At 41.1% G+C, this 26,792-nt stretch overlaps 1 protein-coding gene across 1 annotated transcript in view; it reads right to left on the bottom strand.

The window, feature by feature from the left end:
- WNK2 (WNK lysine deficient protein kinase 2) overlaps positions 1-26,792 on the bottom strand; it is a 113,168-nt gene that overhangs the window by 16,079 nt on the left and 70,297 nt on the right. Inside the window, exons 10-25 of the mRNA XM_075713519.1 lie at positions 22,279-22,470; positions 20,730-21,269; positions 17,875-18,189; positions 14,974-15,023; positions 12,339-12,504; positions 12,142-12,258; positions 11,811-11,978; positions 11,540-11,585; positions 10,234-10,350; positions 8,589-9,766; positions 7,208-7,280; positions 5,571-5,626; positions 4,808-5,493; positions 3,341-3,555; positions 1,104-1,319; positions 68-166 (exon numbers count right to left, since the gene is read on the bottom strand). Of these exons, the coding sequence (XP_075569634.1) occupies positions 68-166; positions 1,104-1,319; positions 3,341-3,555; positions 4,808-5,493; positions 5,571-5,626; positions 7,208-7,280; positions 8,589-9,766; positions 10,234-10,350; positions 11,540-11,585; positions 11,811-11,978; positions 12,142-12,258; positions 12,339-12,504; positions 14,974-15,023; positions 17,875-18,189; positions 20,730-21,269; positions 22,279-22,470 (4,234 nt within the window). The remainder of the gene's footprint in view (positions 1-67; positions 167-1,103; positions 1,320-3,340; positions 3,556-4,807; positions 5,494-5,570; positions 5,627-7,207; positions 7,281-8,588; positions 9,767-10,233; positions 10,351-11,539; positions 11,586-11,810; positions 11,979-12,141; positions 12,259-12,338; positions 12,505-14,973; positions 15,024-17,874; positions 18,190-20,729; positions 21,270-22,278; positions 22,471-26,792) is intronic.

Here is a 26,792-nt window from a genome sequence, read left to right as displayed (position 1 = left end):
ACATGGAATTGGAAAAAGGGGGTAAAAGAAAGATGGACTGATAAAATACAAAAGAACAAATACAAACAGATGGACAAAGACACAGGTCCACTGAGGAATCTGGTACGAGGTTTGCTACTAGATTTATAGGTCACTCTCTCAGACGTTTGGTGGAAAACCGTCCAGCCTGCAAATGAATATAAAGGGAAGAAAACAAAGACACTTATAAAGTACAAGTAGCTGTGATAGATGTCCTATACCATCAGTCAAATCAGCTTTGTTAGTTAAACATCCACATCTCCATTTTAACTTTGCCAAAGAGGAGTAAGTAAATTGACCATACACAAAGGATGCAATAACAGCAGAGGAGAACAGATAGATATTTTGTAGATTAGTTTGGCAGGATGTGCAATGAGAGGAAGGTATTTTAACCATCATTATAACTTCCAATATGCATGGCAACAAGATCAGTCAAAGCCTATGGAGGTGTGCAATACACAGAAATATCAGAGGTCGGGACTGGGGAGCGCAGCCAATCTACAGTCATTTAGCTGGGACTCCAAAATCATGCACAGACTTAATCTCTTAGATAAAGGAAACATAACTTGGTTCTCTGGTTTTGGTTTTCTTTTTTTTTTTTTTCTTTTCCTCTTTTTTTTTCCCCCTCACACCCAAGATGATTTGATAGTTTATAATGAGGAACTCTGGCTCGACCAGTATCAAGGGGCTAAAAAAGCCCCAAATGAACCAAGGGAAACAATCTCCTATCCTTCTATATCTTTTTTGTTTTCCTTTCTTTTTACTCAGAAATCTGTAAGGCAGACTCCAGAAAAGGTGTCAGTATAAAGCCACTGCTAGCAAAAATAAAGGTATTTCCTTCTAAAAATTAGCATGCCTTCTTGAGTGCCGACCATTAACACTTAGTAAGATACTTTACTTTTGTTATTCTGACAATATTGCAACAATCTTTTTAAAGATAAGCCAGTAATTTGGATTGTCAAAGGTCCATGTTCCTATATCACTAGAAGTGAAATCCACTCCTAAAAAGTTCAAGCATAAGGGAAGCAAACTAATTTTAGCATGTGCTGGAAGACATGCTGAACAGCTGGTATGAAAAAAATCACCTTGGCCAGAGCTTGTGTTCACATCACCTCCTTCAGGGCCTAAGCCGGAGCAGATGTCAGAAGACAAAGAGGCTTTGACAGAGCATGGCTGCTGTGTCTGAACAGCCTTCCCAAAGGTGGCTGATGCAGGGGAAGTTACTGCTGCTGCTTCCGGAGATTCAGGCCGAGTTTTAGTTGGTTCTTTGTGGGGTGAGTCTTTAGAGTCTGAAAGATTACCTGAAAGAGCAAACAAACAAAATACATGCAACAGCAAATGCTAGAAAACCACTGAATAAAAATACATGCCTAAAAATAATAGTTACTTTGCAACCAAGAGGAACGGCAGTTTACAATTCTGAAGCACAGACTTTATGGATAGCCTGCACCAGAAAACAATCTACACATACTATCGCTGATCCAGTTTCTCCAAGAAGCTTATAGAGTAGGTTTGATTTTTACAGTTTCTTTTCTGCATTTTTCAGAAAGGCTGGAGTCAGGACCTCACAAGGAGCACTGCTGAAATAAAGTGAGAGCTGCAGAAGTGCCTAAGTAGGAGGATGAACGCACAGAATGACTGAGCAGAATGTGTAGGTTTGCTCTCAAACATGAAAGGTAAAAGCAAGCAAATAGAGAGAAATAAAAAGTTGCTGCAAAGACATGAGGAACTTTTTATTTACAGCTATCTACATATAGATAGATACATGTCTATATGTAAATATCAGTATCTATATATCTAGCTACATGGATATCTCAGGTAAAGAGGCTTTACCACCAGAATACCTTTGTAATCATTTGTTACATGGATTTATCAGCAAAAGCACCTAACAGTGGAAATGGCAATTAGATCAGTGACCGTATGAGAAACTGCCTGCCCTTGATCTCTGAGAAAGAACCTAGGAAGGCCAAAAAATGAGGAATCTACATAGCCAAGGATGAGAAGACTCAGGCATGAATACAGATTCTCAAAGATAATGTGAACTTTACATGGTGCCTCAAAAAGAAAAAATGCATGAGGAAAAGCATGCACCAAAGCAGCAGTCTGACTGAGCAGATTTCCATTCTCTAACTGAAGGCGACAAGGAAAAAAAAAGAAGAATTGGGACATTTTATGCAGCAACAAGCTTAAATTCTTCAGACTAGGGTAGCACACTGATATGAACCAAGATCCACAACTGGAGACAGATGTGGGTTTTGTGAATATGCAGAGGGAAAAAAGGCTAGAGAGAATCCAAGAACAAACTGGAAAATGAATGGACCAAGGTTAACAGACATTCAGAGTAATTCATCACAAGGAAAGGAAGTAAAATCTATGCACATCAGCTAAGCAGCAGATAAAGAGATATAAAGTACTGAACATTGCTTCAGTTCCTGTAGGCAAGAATACTGAGATTCAAGATGGATCACAGAACATCTTGCCTCTGAATAGCTTTGCTTTTCCTATCTCAGTTGAAATCCCTTAATTAAAAGCAAAAACCTCCAAAACACTCTCTCTATAAATAAGATTGATGTAATGAAATTTGAAGCTGACCTATGATGCAGTGACTTTGAAAACAAGAGCTGCTGGGTTTGAAATACAGGGTTAATGCTGGAAATGCTGCTGCTCCTCTAAATAACAGCAAGAACTAAGTTGAAGAAAAATTATTCATATGCTATTCTGCATTTTGCTGAAGAAATAGGTAGTGGGGTATATCAACATTTCCCAGTTGAATTATACCTTTATACTTTCCAAAGACATAATGACTCAAGACTGTACTATTGTTCAAAAAATCACAAACTACTGCAGATGGTGAAAGCATCCATCACAGTTTTATAACTGCTTTTACCTCCCATCCTTTGGGGGAGCAAATGCAATCCAATCTTATTTATACGGCATCTCATAGGAGAAAATAAACAACAACAAGATACAGCATATAATCAATAGAGGATAACAGCACCTAAGAAGTGAAAATAAACATCAATAAATTGTATTTGAAAAAAGGATGAGAAAATGTAACCAGGCTGTATTCCAAATTAAAGCAGAATATTGTTTCTCTGCCAAGCATTGTAACCAATGCAGAGAAGGTGTGTATGGTTCAGCACCAGGCAGCTGTTATAAGCCTGTACCAAAGGAAGCCCACTTCAAAGTTTGCAGTATGCAAACTTGAGTCACAGTACTAAAAATAAAAATTCACTGCCTTTCCTGCAGTCCATGCAATTACACCACAGAACCACAACTGACACAAACAACAGGCATATGGAAAGCAACCTAGTGTACTTACTTGTGCTTGATGTTCCACTCCTGAGCTGCTGGACCAGAGGGTTTAATAGTTTTCCACCTTTCAATTTATTTTTGCTGGTTCTTCGGCGACGGCTGCTTGGAGGGGCTGAGTGAAGGAACCCCAGGTTGGGAGGAAGGGGTTTCCCTAACCGAATATACAGTGCCTCTATCTCATTCTTCTGCTGAGTCTGAAGTTCAGCAATTTCTTTCATATGCCTAAACATAAAAAATAAAGAACTCTGCTAGTGATGTATTTGATAAAGCACCACATCTTGACAGCATAATTGGTTATAAAAAAAGAAACAAAACAGTCTTTGGTTATAAAACAATCAACTGCTCATCGAAAAGTATGTGCAATTTTAACAATCTACCTGCCAAATGTGGTGACTGACTTCTCAAATACTCATTTATGAGACAGAATTCTAGACAGCTAAAAAGATTTTCAACATCCTCAGTAAAAACAACTGATTTTGACATGAGATCTGACAGGAACTCCAAACTACTCCAGCATTTCTCTCTTCAAACTTATGGCTGCAAAAAAGTTAACTCCCAAGGCATGTACATCAGTTTGAAGGAGTTCAACGTGAAGAAAAAAAAAGTGCTTCCCATAAAAATGCCATTAGCACATGAATCATTACTTTATTTATAATGCAGATTTCATGATGCCAAAAAGTCAGTTTAAAGGTTTTGTATTACTGTAGTTCTGTTTTGAAAAGATGCATCATCTGTATTCAGTAAAACCATTATACCTTAAGATCAAATTTAACATTCTGGTTAAACTAACATCTAATGCTAGTTTTTACCCATCACCTGCCAGGAAAGAAAGAAAATTATCAAATTTAAAGAAGCTAGCTCTCAGGACTGGCAGCACCAGAGACTCCTGCCAGGCTCACCCAGCCTCCTGCCGAGACCGGACCGATGACTTGATGAGAGATCCAATGGTAGGCAAAGTGAGGGTCTTACCTGCCTAATAGATACGAGGTTATCTGCTGTAAAAATTACTCTGGAAATAGTGATGGGTCTATAGACCTGATAGTCTAAATCACCCTTGCAGAGAAGGGCATGAAGAGAACACTATGGCAGCTGTCTATGCAGGCATCTAGATTATTTTTATGTGGCCTTAAATAGCATCTGCATGGAAAACTACTATCACATACGTTACAAGTGCTATTGTTTGTTAACATATCAATGTAGCTTTTCAGTAAGGAAACTGGATATCACAGCAGAAATATTTTGGGGTTTAAGAAAGTTATTATTGAATATTCTTCTAAATGGAATTGACAAATAAAGTGATGCAGAAAAGGATGCAGTATGACATTTGGGGGAAGGTCGTAGCAATGCCTAATTTGCCCAGAACCAGTCTACTCATTACAGCTACAAAAACCATGTATTTGCTCATCATATGCAGAGATGCTGCCTAGGTATCTTAACACAAGCTTCCCTAGCATTGTTTGCAAACCCGACATACTTTTCTCTCAGGTTCTGCAATTCTTTCTTCATATCTGCGTCTTCAAATTCCGAGTCATTGTCGCTGCTCATGTATGACGACTGTGAGTGGAAAGATGTTATGTTGATGGTAGGAATTTTTGTTCCTTGCCCGTTAGGTGAATCGAGGCCTGGCGAACTAGCTTTGCCAGATCTTTGCAGAAAAGCAGCTGCTTTTTTAATTAAGTCAGTGGCTGCACTACTGCTTGGGGGGGACAGTTGGGCAGCAGCAGCTGACTGACAATGGAAAGGCTCATCAGCAGAATCACTCGAACCCTGGTCACAGAGGACATCGACAGAAGAAGCTGTCTGCACCCGTCGGACAGCTGTCTTCAGATCAGGGCTGGAAGGTAGCTCATCCAAATAGACATCCGGGGGTGCCGAGAACCTTAAGGAGTGCGGCGCTGTTAAAGTTAATTCATCTTGCGTGCTGATTACTGAAAACCTGCCAATAGTTTTGGCTGGTGTACCGCTGTCATGAGTTTCAGCCTGTTTTCCATAGGAACCAGAGTCTAGAGAGTCATCCCTTTGAAGGTTATTTATCACCCCATCTGCTGTAGATATCTGTGTTACATTATCTGTGTGTGCAGACAAAGTCATAGTCTTTGCCTTCTCGCTTCTTTTAGAATTTTCCATCTGTTTAGTTATGCTTGATGATGTAGGTGCAACCTGGAGAAAATAATGGAAATTAATTTTGAAAGTAACTGTAACAATCAAGCATAAAACTGCTCCTAGTTTCTAGTTACCTGAAGGAGGCCTTTTGTTGTAGCAACAGGAGCTGAAGTGATGCTTGCAGCTGAACCTGTTTTACAAGTTTGGAAAAAAAAACCATACATTCAAGTCTGGAATGCTTTAGTATAGTAAAAGCCAAGGTGTTTACTGTGATAAACTGAAGTGTGATGAAGTGTAGCACTGAAGAATAACTTAAATATCCAATCTTTGTAATACAGGATCTATAATGCAGGAGGCAATATCGATGACAATATAAAATATTTGCAGGTAGGCACTCTTCAACATTGATTTGGGGAATTCAAATAATAATAGGAGTGTGGAATTTCATTACTCAGTTGAAAATTTTTAAGGAGAAAACCAGAATAATAATGAAACCTGTATGGTACATTGGGCCTGCATTACTAATGTGTTCTTGATGTCTCAAAAAAGTAATTGCACTCAGCTATTCACGCATACAAAATGCGGCAGTTGACCACAGATGGACCGGTATTTCACATCTTTCATTTGACAGATACTGACACCAACAACTAAAAGTGCCTGAAATGAAGTTAAACACACATTGCTGAAAGTGGAAGTTATAAGCTCAAAAGATAGCCACTCAGACCACAGAAGCACGTAAGAAGCAAAATATTAGTGGCAGTAATCAAGACGTGATTATTTCACAACCCAGACACTGGTTTTGAAGTTAAACCAATAAATGCAAGCTTTTCAGAAAGCTGCTTTCTTATGGCACATTGCACAAAGTGAACATAAGGCAAAAATATGTCATTTCATAGTTCTGAAATGGTGAAATACATCACTGCTTGATGGTATCTAAGATAAACTAATTTTACTACACAGTGCTGCATTCCCCTTGCATACTCTCTTCTTTGTCTGTAGTAAGACAGGTGAATGCAGGCTACCCAAAATTTTCCCCTCTCACACTGACCTAGAAGCAGTGGATGATCTACATCCACCAGGACAAGAATGATCTATGTTGTTACACAAACCTGGTAGCCAGCTTTGCCACGACAATCTCAAAAAATATATATTATAAGCCCTCCCTAACCCCACCCATGACAGCAGGAGCAGTTTTGGGTTCCTCAGCTCTTAAAACTTCCCATGACTTGCAAGACAGGTAAATGGAGCATGATAAATACCCAGTTTCTTACTATGGCTCCTACTATATTATTATAGAAAGTGCCATTGTATCTACAAGTACCTAAAGAAAAGTACTCTTTACTAGTTCTCTGTGGGACTTCCTTGAAAATCTTACAGGCTTCCCCCCAGAGGGGCTACCCACAATCATGTTATTTTTGTCGACACATTTTTTATGAAACCAAGGAAATCCAAGGGACTTTCTGTTTGCACTTTTTAAGGGCACTGGAAATTTATTACTGTGAATGTAGCCTTCCATGTGAATACCCTATACCTACACCACAGACATGTATTACATATTTATGGTTTAAAATAAATCCACCCGTGAGTTTCTTTCTAGGAAGCATGACAGAAGTGAGATGTTTAATATTAGTTATATTACAAATAGGATCAGAAATGCCTTGTGCTGGGTAGTGCTCTGCAGTTAACCGGAAGGGTGAGCAGCAAGGGGACACCAGAGAAGAGGACCACACACTAGTACAGATCAGCCATTCATCACTGAAAGGAACATTACCTTTCCTGCTTGCTGACCCACCTCTTGCTTCTGAGGAATGAGCACTGATACCGGTGACCTCCGACTTTTCAAACTTTCAGTAAAGAGAAAAAAGAAGAATTTCAGTCTCACATACGAAGCAGAAAGGCAATCCATTCTCCTTCCCTCTCTCTCCCTCTCTGCCCTCACTCTATTGTGGAATATTAAACTATTTTATAGTGTCTGCAAGGTGGCCTTCTAGCTTTTCCTTCAACTTCTCCATTTTTTTTCCTCCCTTGGAAGAAAAAAAAAGCAGTGGCAGTGTCACAGAGGGAACTGCAGCCAAAGTTACTAAAAAACAGGCACTGAATTATATATATCAGTTTGGGGTTTTGTTCTGGTTTGTTTTTCCAGCCAGACTGTACATTCTTCATCTGTATGTCTGTCTGGAGAAATTCTATGTCTCTCTTTTCTTACTGGCACAGATTTTAATAGGACAAATTCAAATTACTGGAGAGACGTAACACCTTTCATAGAGAGACAATTTTATCTGCTGTAGAAAGTAATTTATCATTATAAACAGTATGCTCTAAAGAGTTACTCAAGTGCAGCCATCTTTCCTGTAACATACAGCATCTTTCAAACAGTTGATACAGTTCATCTGGCTGACACTACATGGAACTCATCCTTGCTAGTGGTGATGTAATTATCTCTGGAAATGCTACTTTTCAAGTAGGATATACACGGATTGTCTAGCAGAAAGTGCTGCAAATCTGTTGAATTTCATAAACTCAGGATTTTATCTGAAAGAACACAACACAGGTGCACAATTGAGACACTGAGTAAATAATGACCCAGACCACCTGCTCCAGCTTTCCTTAAATGCTTCCCAACGAAGTCTTGCTCTGCCAAGTTCAGGGGAAGACAAAAGAAATCATTACCAGAAGCAAGGCAAGCTTCTACCTACAGAGTGTCTTCCTTTAGCTGCAGCACTTGAACAAAGCTACAGCTCCTGAAGTGTTCATTTTATTCAGACTGACTTGGAAGACAGGCATTATAATCACTGCCATTAATTTATCTATAAAATTCCTATTGAAGCATGATCGTCTTCATCAGAACTTGAATGACTATACCCTCGTGTTTTACATTCTTAAACTACAAAAAAAACTACCACATTTCTGCCTGCTTTAGAAACAGGACACAAGAGAAGGAGAATGAGTTAAGATATTATACCACTTTTAAACCCAAAGGAAAAGTTTGGCTTTCACTAACAAGCATTTATGTAAAATGAGTCAGAATGCATCTGACAGTGAAAATTTAAGAGAACTTTCACAATGGAAAGCAGTCAACAGACAAAAGGTAATATACCCAGGAGCAGAAACATAAAATGTTTAGAGAAGCAAGAAATCTATACATGTCCTACCACAGGCTTGTTGATTCTGAGCTCTGCGTTGGTGCTGTCCCTAACAGCTGGATTTGGGGGTATAAAGGGCAGAGTCATTGCTGGACTAACCAGTATTGGGTAGGGTGAGATCTCAGATGGTATGAGTGGCACCGACTGGGCCTCAGCAGCAGCTTTCATCTCCTGGCTGGTATCTGCAATATTATGGCCTGGTTCTCTCAAATCCAATGCCAACATGGGAACTTGATCTTCAGGAAAAGGTGGCAAGTTAAATTCACTGTCACCCTGTTCTAATGGGACGGAGGTATCTGGAGTCCCTGCTGATGCAGAAGAAGTAGGAACGTATTCCTGGTAAAGTAAATTGCGCAATTTCTCATCAAGGCTTTTTATTGTGTTGTCAACGAAGTCTACCCTGGGTGGTCCCTCTCCATCGGACTCAGCGGTGCTTGGCTGCTGCTGTTGCAACAGGCTGATCCCCACGCTGGCGCAGGCTATGGGCTGTGCCTGGGACAGCATTGCGTGCTGCTGGGATGCAGCCACTGGCACGTGAGTAGGGCTCTGGAGTTGAGACCCTGCCAGACCAAGAGGATCAGATGCAGTGGCTGTAGGGAACGCTTGGTTCACGAAGGGGTGCTGCACCATACCAGTCTGGCTGGCCTCCGACAGGTGAGGGACCTGCGCTGCAGGCTGCCGCTCCAAAACAACGGCGTCTGGGAGCATGGGGAGCGGGCAGATCTCTGCCGGCTTTGTAGGAGCTGCTGGGACTGACTTGTGTGGCCCGACACTGCAACACGCTATCTCCACATCAGGGACACACGAGCCCTCGTCAGCCTGCGGCTGAAGGTGCTGAGGAGCAAGGAGAGCATCAGAAGGCTCCTCCAGCAAGGCGGCATGGGGGGCAGGAGTGCCCGGCTGAGCGGGCATTGCTGCCTTCAGTGGTGAATACTCCAGCTGACTTCCGTTAGCAGCCACATGCTCTAGGATATTTGGAGCAGATCCCAGTAGTGCTGGAGCTGAAAACTCTGCCTGGCTCGGTAAGCCAGCAGAAGATGCTGCAGCAGGAACTTGTGCCAAAGATGGAGAGGCTCCGATGGGGCTGTCACATACACCTGCTTGTAGGGGAAGCTGCTGACCAGCTAAGACAGCAGGCGGATCTGTTACCACAGAGCTTGCTTGCTGATCATCCGACTGCTCCAGGTCTAGAAAGCATACAAACATCAGGTTAACTTTTTATGAGCCACACAGAATGAAAGTCACTGCAAAACTTCCTGGTTAGCTGCACTGATAACATCTAGCCATTAGCCATTAGTGCTTCCCATCAGAAAGTAACAGTTATACAAGTCAAATTAGAACCTAAAATTACACATTATGCAAAAATATTTCACTGAAAAGACACTGCTTATTAAAACAGCAGCAACTAGAACTTCAGTTACCTTATAGCATATGGCGGAGTTAAAATACTCAGACTGTCCTGAAAATCAAATAAACATTCCTAATTTGGTTCAATACCAGAAACACACTTAAAATGCATGACTTAACAAAATTCATTATTTTCTTCCTCCAACTAAATGAAATGAAACAATCACAACTAAGTCAGGTGAGAATAGAAGAGAGATGACACAGCAACTTCAGAGAAGAAAACATTTTCTATAAAGTCTGTAAATACCTGGACCATCAGACTGCTGTGTACTCTGAGGTACCGGTGGAGAAAATTCTGGTGCATCAGTAGTAGGGTTTTCCACAACAGGACATATAATAAACCACCTTTTTCCAGTATGTAAAACTAGAGATGAAAAGAAAATAAAAAGTAAACACAATAGTTTCCATTCATTCCACATAATTTGTCAAAACCTAGTCTTAACTTCCATGTTTAGGAAAGAAAATCAGAACTTCTACAGTATTAGCCAAGATTAAATCAATGGCTTCTAATTTCATTCTCATCCATTCTGGAAGGGAGACAGCAATGCCTCCCAATTCTGCCACATATTTTAAGTTATTTGAAAATTTATTTTCAAATGTTCATACATTTAGAAAGGTAATAGTTATGTACATGAAAATTTTATTAATGTTATTGTGGACAGTTTTCTCACAATGAAAAATTTGTTAATTTGGTAAAGTTTATCCAGCTTTACTTTTCCATGTTGGGAGTTTTCTAGCTAATATTTCCTTCCACATCTTATCTCAAAGCCTGGCATATGCAAATGGAAAACCAGAACTATACACACATTGTCACTTTCATTAGTAGAAATATAAATGTTATATTAAAAAAAGTGTACTGAAAAAATTATATTACCTTTACAGGCAAAAAATAAACCCGATCTTTTGAGCAGAAAGTCTAGTTTGGAGGATTACTCAGTTTCTGCACGTGTCACAGAAGTTCTAAATTATCCTTCTTCCCCTGTCAGCATGGGGCAAATACACAGTGCCACATGCAGTAACAAGAATTTTGGAAACAATGCTTCCTTCAGCAGAGGTTTCATTTTTCCCACCTGCATACACTTACAGAGAGAATCAAGGGCCAATTCCCTTCCTGTTCCATTTGTCTGTAAACCCCATATGACACAACTGTGTTCAGAAGGCCAAGATCCCTCTTGTAATACCAAAGTAGCTGAAAACTTATAGATCAGAAATTTCAATTAAATTACCAATGCAATCATAATATTTTAGCTTTCTCTTGCAAATGTAGTTGTTGTTGTGGAAAGAGTATGCTTGCCTGTACCTTCTTGACTGTTCCACCACTGATTATCAGCTTGTGTAATTCAGGGCTTCCCTAAACATCCCCAGATGTTAGATTCATCCAGGTTAGCCCTTCGAGGTTGCTAACAGCAGGGACCACTGTTATACCCATATTTCTAGATATGTTTCCAACAGCCAGTAACCGGTGCATTTCTTCCCAAATCCAGCAGACTGGATAAGCTGCATAAGCTCATCCTGCTTATTAAGATTAAGTTTGTATTCAGAGGGACATTTACCATTTTGTTGATACATGGGTGTCTTCATTTGTGACTGACGCTTCTCCTGTTAAAAAACAAAACCAGAACAATAGAAGAACTAGCTGCCTTGTATCAATGCAAGAGGAGCATCATTCTAAGGAGCACTCATTGTAAGCCTTAATGGAGTAAAAGCATTACTTTTCTAGCTAAGAATTTTTTTTTTTTAAACACAGGATGTAAAACTAATTTACAGTAACTGGCTGTTAAGAAAAAGGAATCAAACTAGAAATCGTTATTTATCTTTTCTTACCGCGTTCATTTCCAGTCTATCAGTATCTTGTTGGGGACTTGTTCCCTGGTCAGAACTTCGTTCTCCTTCTGTATCTTCACTGAGCATATCTTCTGCTTTATCAATAATATCTTTCATTTGTTCAATAAATGTCTCTTTTTCACTCTGCAATATGAATTCATTCTCTACCTATAAGGCCACATCATAATAAAGAGGAAAACAGTAATGTTTCAATTAATGCCCCATTCCACAGCTACCAGAAAGCTTGGTCGACAAGCACACATGAGAATAAGTTGGCTGAAGCAACTTGGTGCATTAAAAGACTGCAGGCAGCCACATCACCACGTCTTACCATGTAAGTAGCAATTTCCTCTGGCGCATCACCATCCAAATCAAACTTAAAAGTCACCATTTTGTGATTGTGTGTTTCAAGCTGGCACTCCACCATCTTATCCCCTGTGTTACAAACCTGCAGGCAAAGATTAACAAGAGTTATTTCTGGCACAGCCAAAGGAATCTTAAAGTTACCCTGAAAGAGATTGTACTTGCATTTAATATGGTCAGCTTTGGTCTGCTGGACTTCTCCTGGCGTGAACGAGTGCGTGTAGATTTCTTATGTTTCTTTGAAGACTTTCCTTCTTGTTTTCCACTTCCTATTGCTCCTTCAAAGCTGTCACTCATCTCTTTACCCGAAGCAACATCTGGACTCATGTAGCTTTGTAAGAGAAAGGAAGAAAAACCCCAAAATAAAACCACCATCACACACGATGCAGTTATGCATAGGTAAGATATGCAACAGAGACTGCAAAAAAAAGTGCACATCTGCACTCTTTTGGCCCAAACTGAGCCCACTACTGAAAGATGCTCAGTACCTGAAGGGACTACTCCAAGTCAGGCATGTTCTCTGGCTATCACACCTAATAAGATCTATTAACACTTCTGCCAATACCATAGGGAAAGTCACATCACTGTTAATATACCACAACATCCCCCTAATCCCTTCATGTCAGGGATCCTTACAGTCCCTCTCTGAACTGCACAATTTCCTGTTTTTCTAAGGTCCAGTTTTCTCAACTCCTGCCTATCTGCACTCACAGCAGAAGGTCTAAACAGGGTCAGTTTATGTTTGTTGGAGATGAAGGAAAGGAGTGAGAAGTCACTACAGCATCCCGTAAGAGACTGCCTCTCCTCTCTGCAGTTCTCAAGAACCAGAAAGAAGGTTTTATGCCACAATATCCCAGATGACCAGCTAGCAACAGTATATTATTTTTAGCAGCCAAAACAGGAGCTAACAACCTTACTGTAATATGACATGTACAGAAAACATCAACATGCAAGTAATTTGCAGGAAATTTTCAGAGGTTCATAAAAAACATGTCAGGAAGGAACCTTGTAAGGCCATCTGGCCTATTTATTACCCCAAGGTATGGTCAGCTCTGTCTAAACCAGTCCTAACAGAGGTTTGTGTAAACTGATCTTACAAAGCTCCCATGAGATTTCGTAACATGCCTGGGCAATTTATTCCTGTGTTCATTTAACCATACAGGCATAAAAGAATTTAAGTCTAACCTATGAATCTCTTGCTTAAATTTAAGGCCTTTACTTCTTGTTCTGCACTAGTTGCACAGAACAGCTTATTTCTACTCCCTTTGCAGCTACCTTGTGTGTGTAACTCATATGTTAGGAAAGTGAACACATTATGTGTGATACACTCTATATCACATCTTTGCTGCAATTGCCAGCCGTTTGATTCATGTGCCATTACCCTCCACTCTACAAAAGCGCAACCCAACTCCAGTTATGTATGCACCTGGAAAGAAGAGACCTCCCTCTACAACTACAAGACATGTGCTGACACAGACTCTCTGTGCTGCTGCAGTCAGGACAGTCAGCTTCTCAAACACAATTCTGGAACAGTCAAATTAGAATTCAATAGATGACTGAAAATTTGATGTGCCTTTCTACAATGGATTAGATAGACAAAATGAACTAATTTTGTGTAACTTATAGCCAGAACTAACCTACAGTCACAAAAAATAAGATTTCACTTTCCATGCAGTATTTAAAAGCAGCTAATTCTTGGGAAAAAAAGTTCCATTTTAAGGTTGTGGGGTTGCATTGACTTGTGTCAGGCTAACTTTTTTGGTGGGGTAGAATGAAAACAGTAAGAGAGAGGCGTCTTCAAAGTTCATAAACTTAACTCGTCTATTCAGGAAAATAGAAAAGGGTCACTAAAATCCTAACCCCAAAGCTTTATAATCAATAAGGATGAAGTTGGTGCTGGCTCCTGCAATAGGCAAGGCATTCAGCTGCTTATGAACACACACTGTTTGTATCTACCAGTATCCACTGAAAAACCTGGCTTACTGCTGGTGCCGAAGCAGGAGCTGTAGCACGGGAGCAGCAGATGCCTGGGGGGGGCAGTCCTGCCCCCGAAGCAGCATCCACTGCCCCCAGTCAGCCCCTCTCCAGTCCAGCAACGAGCCTTCCTCTCCAGGGCTCTTCCTCGCTGCTTCCTCCAAACCTTGCTGCTTTCCCTTCTGCTTCTGTGTACAGAAACAGGCAGATGAGGTCTGGCAAAAATTGAAATTTGCTTTCATTACTGAGAAGTGCTGAGTTGGCTCTGGGGGTTATTTATTGTTAGTTCTGTAATTAGCATTACTAAGCTTGAGTGTAACCTCATGCACTGCAAAACCACAGAATGGGCTTTGGCTGTGTGTTCTAACACTTGTTGTAACGATACCCTTGAACGGCTCAACACACAGCTCTCACCAATACACCATTCCCCGTAACATACCTGGGGAAAGATCACTACAGAAGGTGATACAGTCATATCCAGTCCAAAGAGGGAATAAACTATAAACCAAATTATACATATATACTATACTATACATGTCTTTATACAGATTCAACAGCATCCAAACCAGGGACTGTACCACTGCAGTTATCTTAACACAAAGAGGTTACATGCTGAAATGAAAGCTGTTGTACATACATCAAAGCTAGGATATGGCACCCAAACTAAAGAATTGAAGGAGTTGGATGAGCTAAAATAGGCACACTGCACACAGAATATCTGCAGCTTTCTCCCTAGACTTGCACCTTTCCATCTTCTCCTGGTCAGCTCCTGCTGACAGCCTCCAGAAAGAAAACATTCCTTATGTCAAAGAGATCATAATGATACCTTTCACAGCTCTGTGACAGAGTTTGAAGTTTGTCCTGTATTGCCTGCTCCTAAAACGTAAGAAAAAGTCATTTAAGTAAATGCATTACATTGGCAGATGAAAAACACCTTTAAGAAAGCTTTGCTGTTGAGACACCAGTAATCCTAAACCATTCTGTTTAAACAATTCTTGGAACTTGGAAAAAAATAAATGTCCCATTGTACCCTCCCAACATTACTTCTGTCCAAAGCATCAATATTTGTGTACAACCACTTTTTAAGACAGAGCCACTAATCTGCTAGTCCCCTTCTGCTGTCTCTGAAGCAGAAGAGGTGGTGAAAGAAACAAGACAGTTCTCATCACAATGGAAAAACTTGATTGCAGGACAAATCCACATCAGCACCTACATAATTTTTTTTAATCGATATAAAGTATAAGCTAATTTGCTTCATTTGTATAGTTTCTTGAAATATGTTAAGTATTTTCATTGTATTTGGCTTATTGTGAAAATTTCTGCGGAGCTTACAAATAAAAGATGACAATTCATCATGTAAAAACGCTGCCCTCATATGTCCTCTTGCTCTCTACATAATAGAAATTTTCCCTAGAAGCTTCCCTCTTCACTGGTTGCAATGCTAGGATAGACATCGATAGGTGACTTTTGCATCAGGTAGACCTGTTTTCAGAGAATTTGTGATGATGATGCTACTGGCCCTGCTGCAACAAACTTAACATATATGTACATAGACAAACACACACACCTGTGTATGTATATAACTCTATGTATATACACACACCCCAAATATATTCATAAATATATATAATTTTTATATATATTTATATATTTATATATATATATATATAGACAAGCATATGTCTATAAAATCCTTCTATAGAGACACAGCTAGAAACAAGCCCCTTGACTGTCATCACTACGTCTTAATACCAAAGCAGGGGGTAGACTGGAGTTAAAAGCCTAGTGGTTAACCAGTCACCGCCCCTCATTGCTTATAATGCCACACATATGCCATGCCAAGCTTGACTGCAGTTTCAATAAAACTGCAAAATTAATGAACAGTGAGAACACAGACACAACATATCTACATTTTAGTAATGCACTTGATCAAGTGCCTTACAAAATCTCATTTGCCTGATCAGTTCAGATTGGTTTGGATGTGAGTACAAAAAATAAGAGATAAAAGCGTTATAGCAGAGTAGCAACAAAATGAAGTGTTTGGAATATATGCAGATATGAATACACCAAAAAAACCCTTAGCAATGTATGTCATAAAATCAGCACAGGGAGCACGTTGATCAATTTGACCATTCTATGATATTGGCTTGACTTCTTAAATTGAACGAGAGAAGGGAGTTAGCTTACAGATGAAATAAGAGAATGCAGTTAGCAAAACAGTGGTTATATGTTCCTAGGGATATGATAAAGTGACAGGACAGACATGTGCCTCAGTGGGCATGGATTTCTCAGGTAATATAGGTCAACTTGTGTCCCCCATATAACACTGCACAATAACAATGAAGGTTATTTATATTTCCAGAAACTCTAATGGGATGGACCCTGCATTGAAGGCTGTAGCTCTGGCACCAGCATTGAACCTGCCAGGAGCTGTGCATACAGAAAAAAGGCAGTTGGAGGAGAAATACCTTGAGTAAGGGATATGCCTGACACAGCCAGGCTTTACTGGGGGATTCTGCAAGTGAAGGACTATGGACTGCTTCTACCATTTCTGCTATATACAACCTAAAGTATACAGAAATTCACCAGGAAACATCCTGCATCACAGCATGAATAGTTATTTGATAAGAATTAGACTGCCACTAGAAGGACAGGGAAAACGGGGAACTAGAATCTAGTTTTAGTGTTAGCAGCACCCTTACTGAACATCTTCTGGAAGAGGAGTTAAGCTGTACCTCTAATGAAATTTGTAGGCTGTACTGTGTAGTCAAGGCATGCGGCAAGTGCATGAAAGCATGGGTAAAAAAAAAAAAAAAAAAAAGATATTTAGCATGAAAAGATGGAAACTGTTACTTTGGGAGGAAAGGTAGCTCAGAACAGAGAGCCTCAAGAGTGACAATTCTGAAAGCAGAATCACTGAGGTACATTTCCATTCAGAAGCGGAGAACAAATTAGACTTATTTACTGAAATCTGCTACAAATACCAAAACCTTTGTTTTGCTTTGCTTATGGATATCTACTAAGAGCTGAAGAGAAGGAAATGTTCTGTGACATTCTGTCAAGACTGAAGGTTAAACAATTATGGGAGTGGAAAGAAAAGTCAAAATAGCGGACAGGAGAAGCTGACTGGTTTATAAAGAAAATAAAATGTATCTATATGACCACTGAGAATTGGGAATGTCTACGAATATCTGAAGAAACAAAAAACCAAAGGCTAGACTAGAATTCAGGCAATACAGGAGGAGACAATGCTAAATGAAATGGGAATAAGGCTCAAGCTGAGGAGCATGAAGAGCTTTTACACAGTGAAGAATCAGATTATGAAATAGTTTCTTAAGGCAAATGATGGTTGGTTGCACAAGTGCTTGAGACGTTTAAAACAAGACTGGACAAAACATGGATGAAACTCTACAGAACAGCTTCTTACTGACCCACAGCACTTAAAGTAATTGCTAGCTCTGTGTTTGTGCTCAGCTATGGACAAAGAGGTACTTAGTCCTGCTGCCTCATTACTTCAAGGAGACATTTCACAAGGTACAACGTGCAGTCTCCAGCTTCATTTGAAATAGCCAATTTTTTGCTGACCCAGAGTTGCTAGCATCTAGGACAAGTGGCTCTATATGGTGAGCAGGGATGATCTCCCTTGTGAAATAAGCCATTATTTCACAAAGTAAGAAAGAAGGTCAAGGGTGAAGCTGGTGAGTTACTTCAGAGGAAACGGCTCTACCTCTTGAGATGTCTCTGCGACTGCCTGGACAGCTGAGCAGGGAGCTGGGAGCTGCTGACCCAGTGGCTGGGAAAGATCAGGCTGAAGCTGCAGCAGACCAGAAGGCTGAAGAGGCAGACAGTGATCTATGGGGACAGGCGGACTAGCTGTAGCAAGGCTGCCATGAATCTGTGAAATGCCTTCTGGAGCGACGTGGGGAGGCAACAGTTCAGGCTGCAACTGCAAAGGTGGTGACATGACTATCGAAGGTTGCACAGGCAGCACAGGCACCTGAGCTCCAGCTTCCAAAGCATACTGAGTGTGTCCAGTAATCTGCTGTAACACAACAGACAGCTATTAAAACAAATCTCTACTTAGAGTGCTTGTGACTTACATGACAAGTTACTAAAGCCACTGGAGTTCACAGAAAAAAGATTATAATACTGCAGTGAGACTGTATTCGTGTGGTGTCTGCTTGGAAAGATAACTACTTAAGAGTTTAAACTTGCTTTGAAACGACCAATCAAAAATCTAAGGATTCTTCTTGTATCATTATGACAACGTGTATATTACTGAGGTGCTATTTAATTTGTAGAAACAAAGCCATATTTTGCTAAGAAATTAAAATCTTAGATTATGAATTCATTGTCCTGAATAGTTTGCTCTGCTTTCAACAAGCATACCACAATGTCCATGCAGAGAAAAATATACTCTACCCATTATCTAAATTAGGATTTTTTAAAACTGTGTTTCATATGTAGAACCAGTAGCTGGTATAGACCACACAACTCTTTTTTACTGAATATACACCAGTGTCTTATGGAAGACATTGTTTTCCATTTAGTTTAAACGTTTAATACACAACTTAACTCTTGACATGCTAAGCACCAAGGCCCCACTTCTACAAATGCTTCCTTGTGTTACATGCACAGAGGAAGTTTAATTTATCTCAGTGGATTTCTTCAGCGCATTAAAATAACTCCTGTGTGTAAGCGATTTGTGGGAAACGGACCGATGTGATTACATGCCAACTACCTTAGAGACTATGTTGTTATTCTGCATAACAGTTCTGTCGAGTTGCACATTTAAGAACAGAACATTCTCCTTTTAGGTACATCATATATTTTTCCAAGGGGACTGAGCTTGTGGGAAGAGGAAAAAGGAAAGAAAGGAAAATATGGAAGAAAAAAGGATTTTTAGTACTAGGTAAAACTCTGCCTAATTTTTACTTTTTAAAAGTACGATCACCTAGAGATTTAGACTATTTGAATAACATATTAAAAAAGAATATCAAGACTCAGATGAGAACTAGGCCACACAATTTCATTACTGCACGCTCTCTGCAGATTCTGGATATGAGCCGAAATTATTATTCCAGGTTTTAATGTGGATAAAAATAAAGACATGGTTTGCTTCGCAACACATAACAGTTACATGACTGCCTAAGTGGAGGTTGTTAGAATAGCAACTGTGGTGTACATTGTGGAAGAGCAGTGAATTTTTTTTTTTTTTAATCTTACATAACTAGAATCATTCACAAAATGTTTCAATGTATAATTTACCTGGGCAGAAACTCAGAGGAGCTAAACATCAACTGCCAAAACAGCAGTGCATCGGAAAGCTTCTATTTACAAAAATACCTCTCCATTAAAAGTACTTTAAAACATAGAAAAATTTTGAATGTTCCTCTGCATTTGTCCATTTTGTTTGTAATAGGAATTTTTTATCCTAAAAAAATTACTATGCAATGCTTCCATACATATTTGATAGATAATGACTCTGTCAAGACTGTTTGCGAATATCAGTTCTCCAGTTTTGGTGTTTGCCATGCTTGCTGTCTGTAACAGGCCTGATTCAATTCCCTTTAAAGCCATTGGAAACACTATGGCTAATGAGCTCAGTGGTAACTGTCTTAGGCTCTGTGTTGCCCACATTTTCACAAACAATATTTCTGTACCAAATACATGGCTGAAGAGAGAAATTTAAAAACGATGTACTACTTCGAAGATGCCATGATATAGCAGGTTGAAATGGGATGTTATGAATTTTAATCAATATGTTATGACAAAGTGATGTAGTAGAACACAGATTTTCAAGAATGCTATTACTAACAGATTTAGTGCTCTCTCCTGCTTGGGTCAGACTGCATTTCATGTTGTCATATCACAGATGTGGCAATAGTAGTATTTACAGACTCTGTTAACAAGTCCTAAAACAGTTCTTTTATAAATAGAGCTAATATTAGAAGCTCCATTTTATGCTTCATTTCTTTTAAGGGGGAAAGGGTCTGCAGCTAGAATTCATTCTTGTCTGATAGACCTCTTCTGTGCAGTTTTCTGGAGTCGTTATCAAATGGCCATTTCCCTTTACTGCTTTAAAGCAGTTCTACATCAAAACAACTCTATCAGTTCTCTCACTCATGCTAGCTTGCCCATATTTTGCCATGAGCATACAACAGCCTATGTACGCATCATGCGCAGGCTGGAGTAAAGGCATCAGCAGGGCTGTGCAGCTGCTGTCATGGCTCAGCCTCTTCTCCTGTCACAGGAGAATGGCAGCTCATGCTTCTTTCATATTTGAGATGGGAGATGGAAGAGGGAATTCAAAAAGTGCTCACTTCCCAAAGCGCATTAGATTATTCCCTATATCCCCTTGATATTCACCTGTCCCTGGATTAAGACCTCACCTGCTCCACCTGACTTCACAGCTCTAGCAACCACCTCCGGGACCAAGGTCAAGGAGTTAACAAAACATCTTAAGAGCAAGGAAAAAACCTCCCCACTGCGTGTTTACAGCGGAGCAAGCCCTGGGAACGCCTGCATTCGGTAACCACTCCACAGTCCAGTATCGACACAGCCCCACGCCCAGTGGATTACCTGGTGACCAGCCCCAGGCGCAGACAGAGTCTGTTCTGAAGGATGAATTATGCTTGGCTGAAGTGACTGAGGAGGTGGAGGTTGCTGCGGCTGGGATATTGCTTGTGTGCTCTGCGTGTGATGGGGAGAGGGCACTTCGCTCTGAATGATCTGCTGGAAGGTGGTCTGGTACATCTGCTGCTGGGGGAGCTGGGGCACCCCATGATGCGCTGGCAACGCTGGCACTCCCGGTGGAGCCACAGCAAGCAATGGTATCGTAGCAGCCGACATATTTGGCACTATTGTTTGGCAGGGCAAGACCAAAGAAGCCACGGTTGTATGAGGAAGATTGACTGCCTGCATAGGTAGGGCAGGGGAGTTTGGTGCCATAGGCAGAGTGGGGTTCATAGGGAGGCTGGGCAAAATCACAGCTGGAGCAAAATACTGAGAAGGAGCAGGTATGGGGGGCACGTTTGCAGCAGGTATATCAGAGAGGTTTGGAGGAAGGCTGTCAAGTCCTGCCAGAGGAGTAATTGCAGGAATGACAGGAAACTGAGGAATCTGAAAAAAATATAATATCACATAAATTGCAAGTGCTTTCACTGATGGTACAAAGTAGTTTAATTTGCCATACAAGTACATAAAAATCGCTTGTGCCATGATGATACTTATGTCTGTTTGTTAATCACTTCCATTCATTTCCTGAGGTTTATAAACAGTAATAAAAACCGATTTAAATCATTAGTAAAAAAGAAAAAAATTCATTCTGGGGGGATGTTTTTATACCTTAGAAGCTTCAAAGTATTTCTAACACTAGCTTGAAGCCTTCAAGCAACATACTAGTTAAAAACTGCTTTCTTTTTAACAGAAATGAAAAGGAATTGGACCAGACAAGATGCAAAACTGTTTCATGTAAAATTCAGTAAGACAATTTAAAACCCTTGTCTGTAAACAGGTTGGCTGCAACCCAGGCAGCACGGAAGATCCCATAAAAAGGTTTTTACAGTCAAAACCTCCCAGTGACGTAGAAGACCATAACTACGCTGTCATCATGGAAGCAGCTTGCTTCTTCCCTTTGGCGCAAGCCGCTTCACATCATGGTGGCTGTCACCAGCAAACACAATAACCCTTCCAGGCCAAGGAAAGGGTCCGTCCCTGCTACTGAAAAAGGAAACAGGGCTGAGAGCTAGGGAGGGAGGCAGGTGGCTGATGGGGAAAAGTGGTGAAGTCAAGAGCTCAGAAATGGAAAAAATGGGCAACTTCTCATGCTCTTAAGCCTGGGATGGGGAAGAGAGTATGCCATAGGGGAAGGTGCAAAAAAAAATTTGCAATTTTGTAACTGCTAATTAACTGGATTCTCTAGGCATGACACAGGATTACTCACAAAGGAGATTTTTACTTCACCAAACAAAAACAAATAGTAAAGAAAAATACAGGAAAAAGCTGTATTCTTATGGACTAATTAAAATGGCATGCATTCAAAATAACCACACAAAACTGCAAATCATGTTAATTATTAGCTGGAAAGCTTTCCTCAAATGGATGTAGTCACAGTTTTCAAAGATATTACCTGGGAAGGGGCCACTGGTGGAAGCTGTGGCACAGTTGAAATCTGAAGGGGTTTTAGTGGTGTACTGCTAGCTGCCACCTGAGAGGTCTGGGGCTGATACTGGGGCAATAGATGGGTTGCAGGCTGGATTGGGCAAACTGGCTGGCTGGCAAGCACCTGCTGCAGAGAAGCTTGCTGTGATATGGGTTGCTGCTAGGGAAGAAAAGAAGAATAAAAAATGGTTATAGCCTGTATATTATGACAGAACCAGTTCACCAGACACAGCCACCCATTTCTCTCTCTAGTTCAAGCTGCACAGTCAGAACAGAACTGTCACTCAGAATAGGGATGGTGTATAGAAGGGCACTCCTAATTTAAACACTGTACAAGAGCCTATGTTTAAAACACATTTAAATGCAAGATACATTACCTGAAAAGACAAGTTCTAACTGTCTTGGAAAGGTTATTTGTAATGACTCAGATTCTTTAAATCCCAGAGTTTGTTCTAGTTGGCCCTGTAAAATCCCCACCTACTAACTTCAAAGATTCCTACTATGCAGATTATACCCAGCTAATCCTGGCATTCAAAAGCTGACTACATAATGTAGCAGGCATTGAAATATACAATACTTACTACCCAAAACATGACTAAACCACAATAATTATAGTAAAAGCTGGATGCCAGTTATTTCTGAGGTGCTGTAGTAACAATGTGGCAGCCAAAAAAAGTTTTACCATTCCAGGGAAAACAGTGCTACACTGGCCTGCCGGATTTCATACAGTAGAACAAAAATGAAAAGCTGCATTAAAGCTGAAAATATTCAGTAACAAACTTTTACATTTTCCATGCTACCGCTATCTCCTTCTTCAGTTCCTCTAATTAATGTTGAAAGTACTTTAAGAAAATCTTCTGTTTCAGAAGCATGGCACCGAGGCACCACATTGGCTCTGGATTGACCTACTTGGGATCACAGGATTGACTGCTTCAGCCGGGCTCTGCAGAACATAGAACCTAACATCATGACTGACGGTCAAAAGGTAACTACAGAATGAACAGCCAAGCATTATAACCTTTCATCTTCACCACTTTCTATTGTAAATCTGTATGTAATATTTTGCTCTGCACTTTTCTAGTAGCAGGATTCTTCAACCACAGTTTTTACGTATTAATACAATAAAACTGTAGAAGATGTATCAAGGAAGCAAGATGCCATCCACCCTTAAATAGCTAAAATTCATTCACAACTGGTAAGTTTCCAAATCAAGGATCAGTGAACAAAAGAATATTTGGCAACTAGCATCGAGTGTCCAGGACAGAATGCACCAAATGCTGCAAGCAGTGCAAGACACGCTGGATGTGGCTGCATTGGGTTTGTGTGGCAAGGTTTTGGGAGTGGGGGGGACTACAGGGGTGGCTTCTGTGAGAAGCTACTAGAAGATTCCCCTATGTCTATGTCATGGTTTAGCCTCAGCCAGCAACTAAGCACCACGCAGCCACTCGCTCACTCCCCCTACCCCGATGGCATGGGGGAGAGAATCGGAGGAGTAAGAGTGAGAAACACTCCCAGGTTGAGATAAGAACAGTTTAACAACTGAAATAAAGTAAAATAGTAATGATAATAATAACAATATAATAATGATAATAATAATATACAAATCAAGTGATGCACAATGCAATTGCTCACCACCCACTGACCGATACCCAGACAGTTCCCAAGCAACTATCGCTGCTCCCCGGCCATCCCCCCTGACTTTATATACCGAGCATGACATCATATGGTATGGAATAGCCCTTTGGTCAGTTTGGATCAACTGTTCTGGCTGTGCCCCCTCCCAGTTTCTTGTGCGCCTGGCAGAGCATGGGAAGCTGAAAAGTCCTTGACTAGCATAAGCACTACTTAGCAACAACTAAAACATCAGTGTGTTATCAGCATTATCCTCATCCTGAATCCAAAACACAGCACTATGCCTGCTACTAGGAAGAAAATTAACTCTATTCCAGCTGAAACCAGGACAGTCCGATAGAGCCAACACCAACCGGCTCCAAGATGGACCCTGCCGCTGCCCAAGGCTGAGCCAATCAGCCACAGTGGTAGTGCCTCTGTGATAACGTACTTAAGAAGGCAGAAAAAAACCCCACCAACCTGGCACAACTGTAGCTGGAGTGAGGAGTGAGAATATGTGAGAGGAACGACTCTGCAGACACCAAGGTCAGTGAAGAAGGAGGGGGAGGAGGTGCTCCAGGCACCGGAGCAGAGATTCCCCTGCAGTCCATGGTGAAGACCATGGTGAGGCAGGCTGTGCCCCTGCAGCCCATGGAGGTTAACAGTGGAGCAGATATCCACCTGCAGCCCATGGAGGACCCCACACTGGAGCAGGTGGGTGTGCCCAAAGGAGGCTGTAACCCTGTGGGAAGCCCATGCTGGAGCAGGCTCCTGGCAGGACCTGTGGACCCATGGAGAGAGAGGAGCCCACGCTAGAGCAGGTTTGCTGGCAGGACTTGTGACCCCATGGGGGACCCACACTGGAGCAGTCTGTTCCTGAAGGACTGCACCCCATGGAAGGGACCCATGCTGGAGCAGTTCGTGAAGAACTGTAGCCCGTGGGAAGGACTCTCAGTGGAGAAGTTCACGGAGGACTGTCTCCCATGGGTGGGACCTCATGCTGGAGCAGGGGAAGAGTGTGAGGAGTCCTCCCCTGAGGAGGAAGGAGCGGCAGAGACAACGTGTAATGAACTGACCACAACCCCCATTCCCCGTCCCCCTGTGCCACCTGGGGGGAAGAGGTAGAGAAATTGGGAGTGAAGTTGAGCCTGGGAAGAAGGGAGGGGTGGGAGGAAGGTGTTTTAAGATTTAGTTTTTATTTCTCATTATCCTACTCTGATTTGACTGGTAATAAATTAAACTGATTTTCCCCAAGTTGAGTCTGTTTTGCCTGTGACGGTAATTGCTGAGTGATCTCTCCTGTCCCTATCTCAACCCATGAGCTTTTTAATTATATTTTCTCTCTCCTGTCCAGTTGAGAAGGGGAGTGATAGAACAGCTTTGATGGGTACCTGGTGTCCAGCCAGGGTCAACCCACCACAATGGCATTGAATAACTCTGCACAGCACCAGCTCAGCTCCTGCAGCATTTATTAGTCCTGTCTGAGTATTCATCTTGCCACATTAAAAAAAAAAACAATAATGTGGCTCTGTATTGCACTTTCTGCCATTCCAGGCTTTGGGAAAGCAGGGGCATTTACCTAATTAAAATCCCAAACTCAAGGGATTGGCAGCACTGATGCAAATAAGTGGCTCAGCAGGAGCTGGCCTGGCACTGGTGATAAGACAGAGCAAATGGGCTGAGATGGACCCCACCAGAGGCACTGGGGCAGCCCTCACTTGTCCCACAGCATGAGGTCTGCTCCACCAGGCTCCTCAGCTCTGCAACATGGGAAACTCCTGCCAGACGTGGCCCAATCTCAGGAGCGGAACAGTCACACTCACATAGTGCTGGGCCAGAGCTAATAAACCTTGCCAGCACACGGAGTCAGCTCAGATATCTCAGCATCCCTGGCTGGATTAATCTGCAGCTCGGACAGGCTGCCCACAGATAACTGGGGATTGAGCACACTGACATAGGCCGTTCAACCCACCTTGGACTCGAGAGGACACTGCATTAAAAGCAAAAAAATTGTGTTCATGGAACTATGCAGCTTCCTTAAGCCTCCATTTTCAATTCAAGTTGTGTTTTACAGAATGCTTCTGAATTGCAGGAGGCGTAGGTAGGGGAAAATATCCAAATGAATTATGCTAACTTTGCCTCATTATAACCTTAACATTATAAATGCACAGATGCCCAAATTAAAAAAAAAAGTAATGAGGAGATGCAATATTGATCCCATGTGTCTGAGCCATCAGTGAATATTCACACAAGATCAATACATTCCATTCTGTTAGACAGATGAATTTTCTAACCCTGATTTCCCATTCCTTTGTTGACCTGCCCTACCATTCATTTACAAAAGACAGCAGATCTCCACTGCTGAGAGCATCATTCCTGGAGACTCTGGGAACACCAGACGTATTTCTGTCTCTGAGACACGCAGGTGGGAAGTTCTGCACAGAAACTTTATCATTTTACCTATTTCTGTAATAATAATACTGTCTCTTTTTTCTAACTTGCCAGGAAGCCCAATAAAAGACTAACTTTTTACAGTATTATTATTATTACAGCAATAAGTAAAATGATAAAGTTACTATCAGAGGTAGAATTATTTCAAGAGACAGCAATGCTGTGAGGAAAGGGCATGTGAAAGAAATTGAGCAAGTTGGGCAAATATCCTATTCCAAACCAGCATTTACTCATGGGGGAAAATAAACGACAGATTTTGAACTGTCAGCATAAAGCTCCAGAGGCCACTAGAGAGATCTGTGCAACTGTTGGTGGAGGTCCTAAATTTGCAAAAGTGTAAAATTTTGGCTCAGAACACCATGAGAATATCCCTGTCCTTTAGAAAAAAACATGATATATGACAAAACTTCACATAAGCAT

Source organism: Pelecanus crispus, chromosome 7, assembly GCF_030463565.1.
Source record: "Pelecanus crispus isolate bPelCri1 chromosome 7, bPelCri1.pri, whole genome shotgun sequence".
In the NCBI taxonomy this organism is placed as follows: domain Eukaryota; kingdom Metazoa; phylum Chordata; class Aves; order Pelecaniformes; family Pelecanidae; genus Pelecanus; species Pelecanus crispus.
The sequence above is the reverse complement of the archived record's forward strand: the minus strand, read 5'-3'. Positions and strand labels throughout refer to the sequence as shown.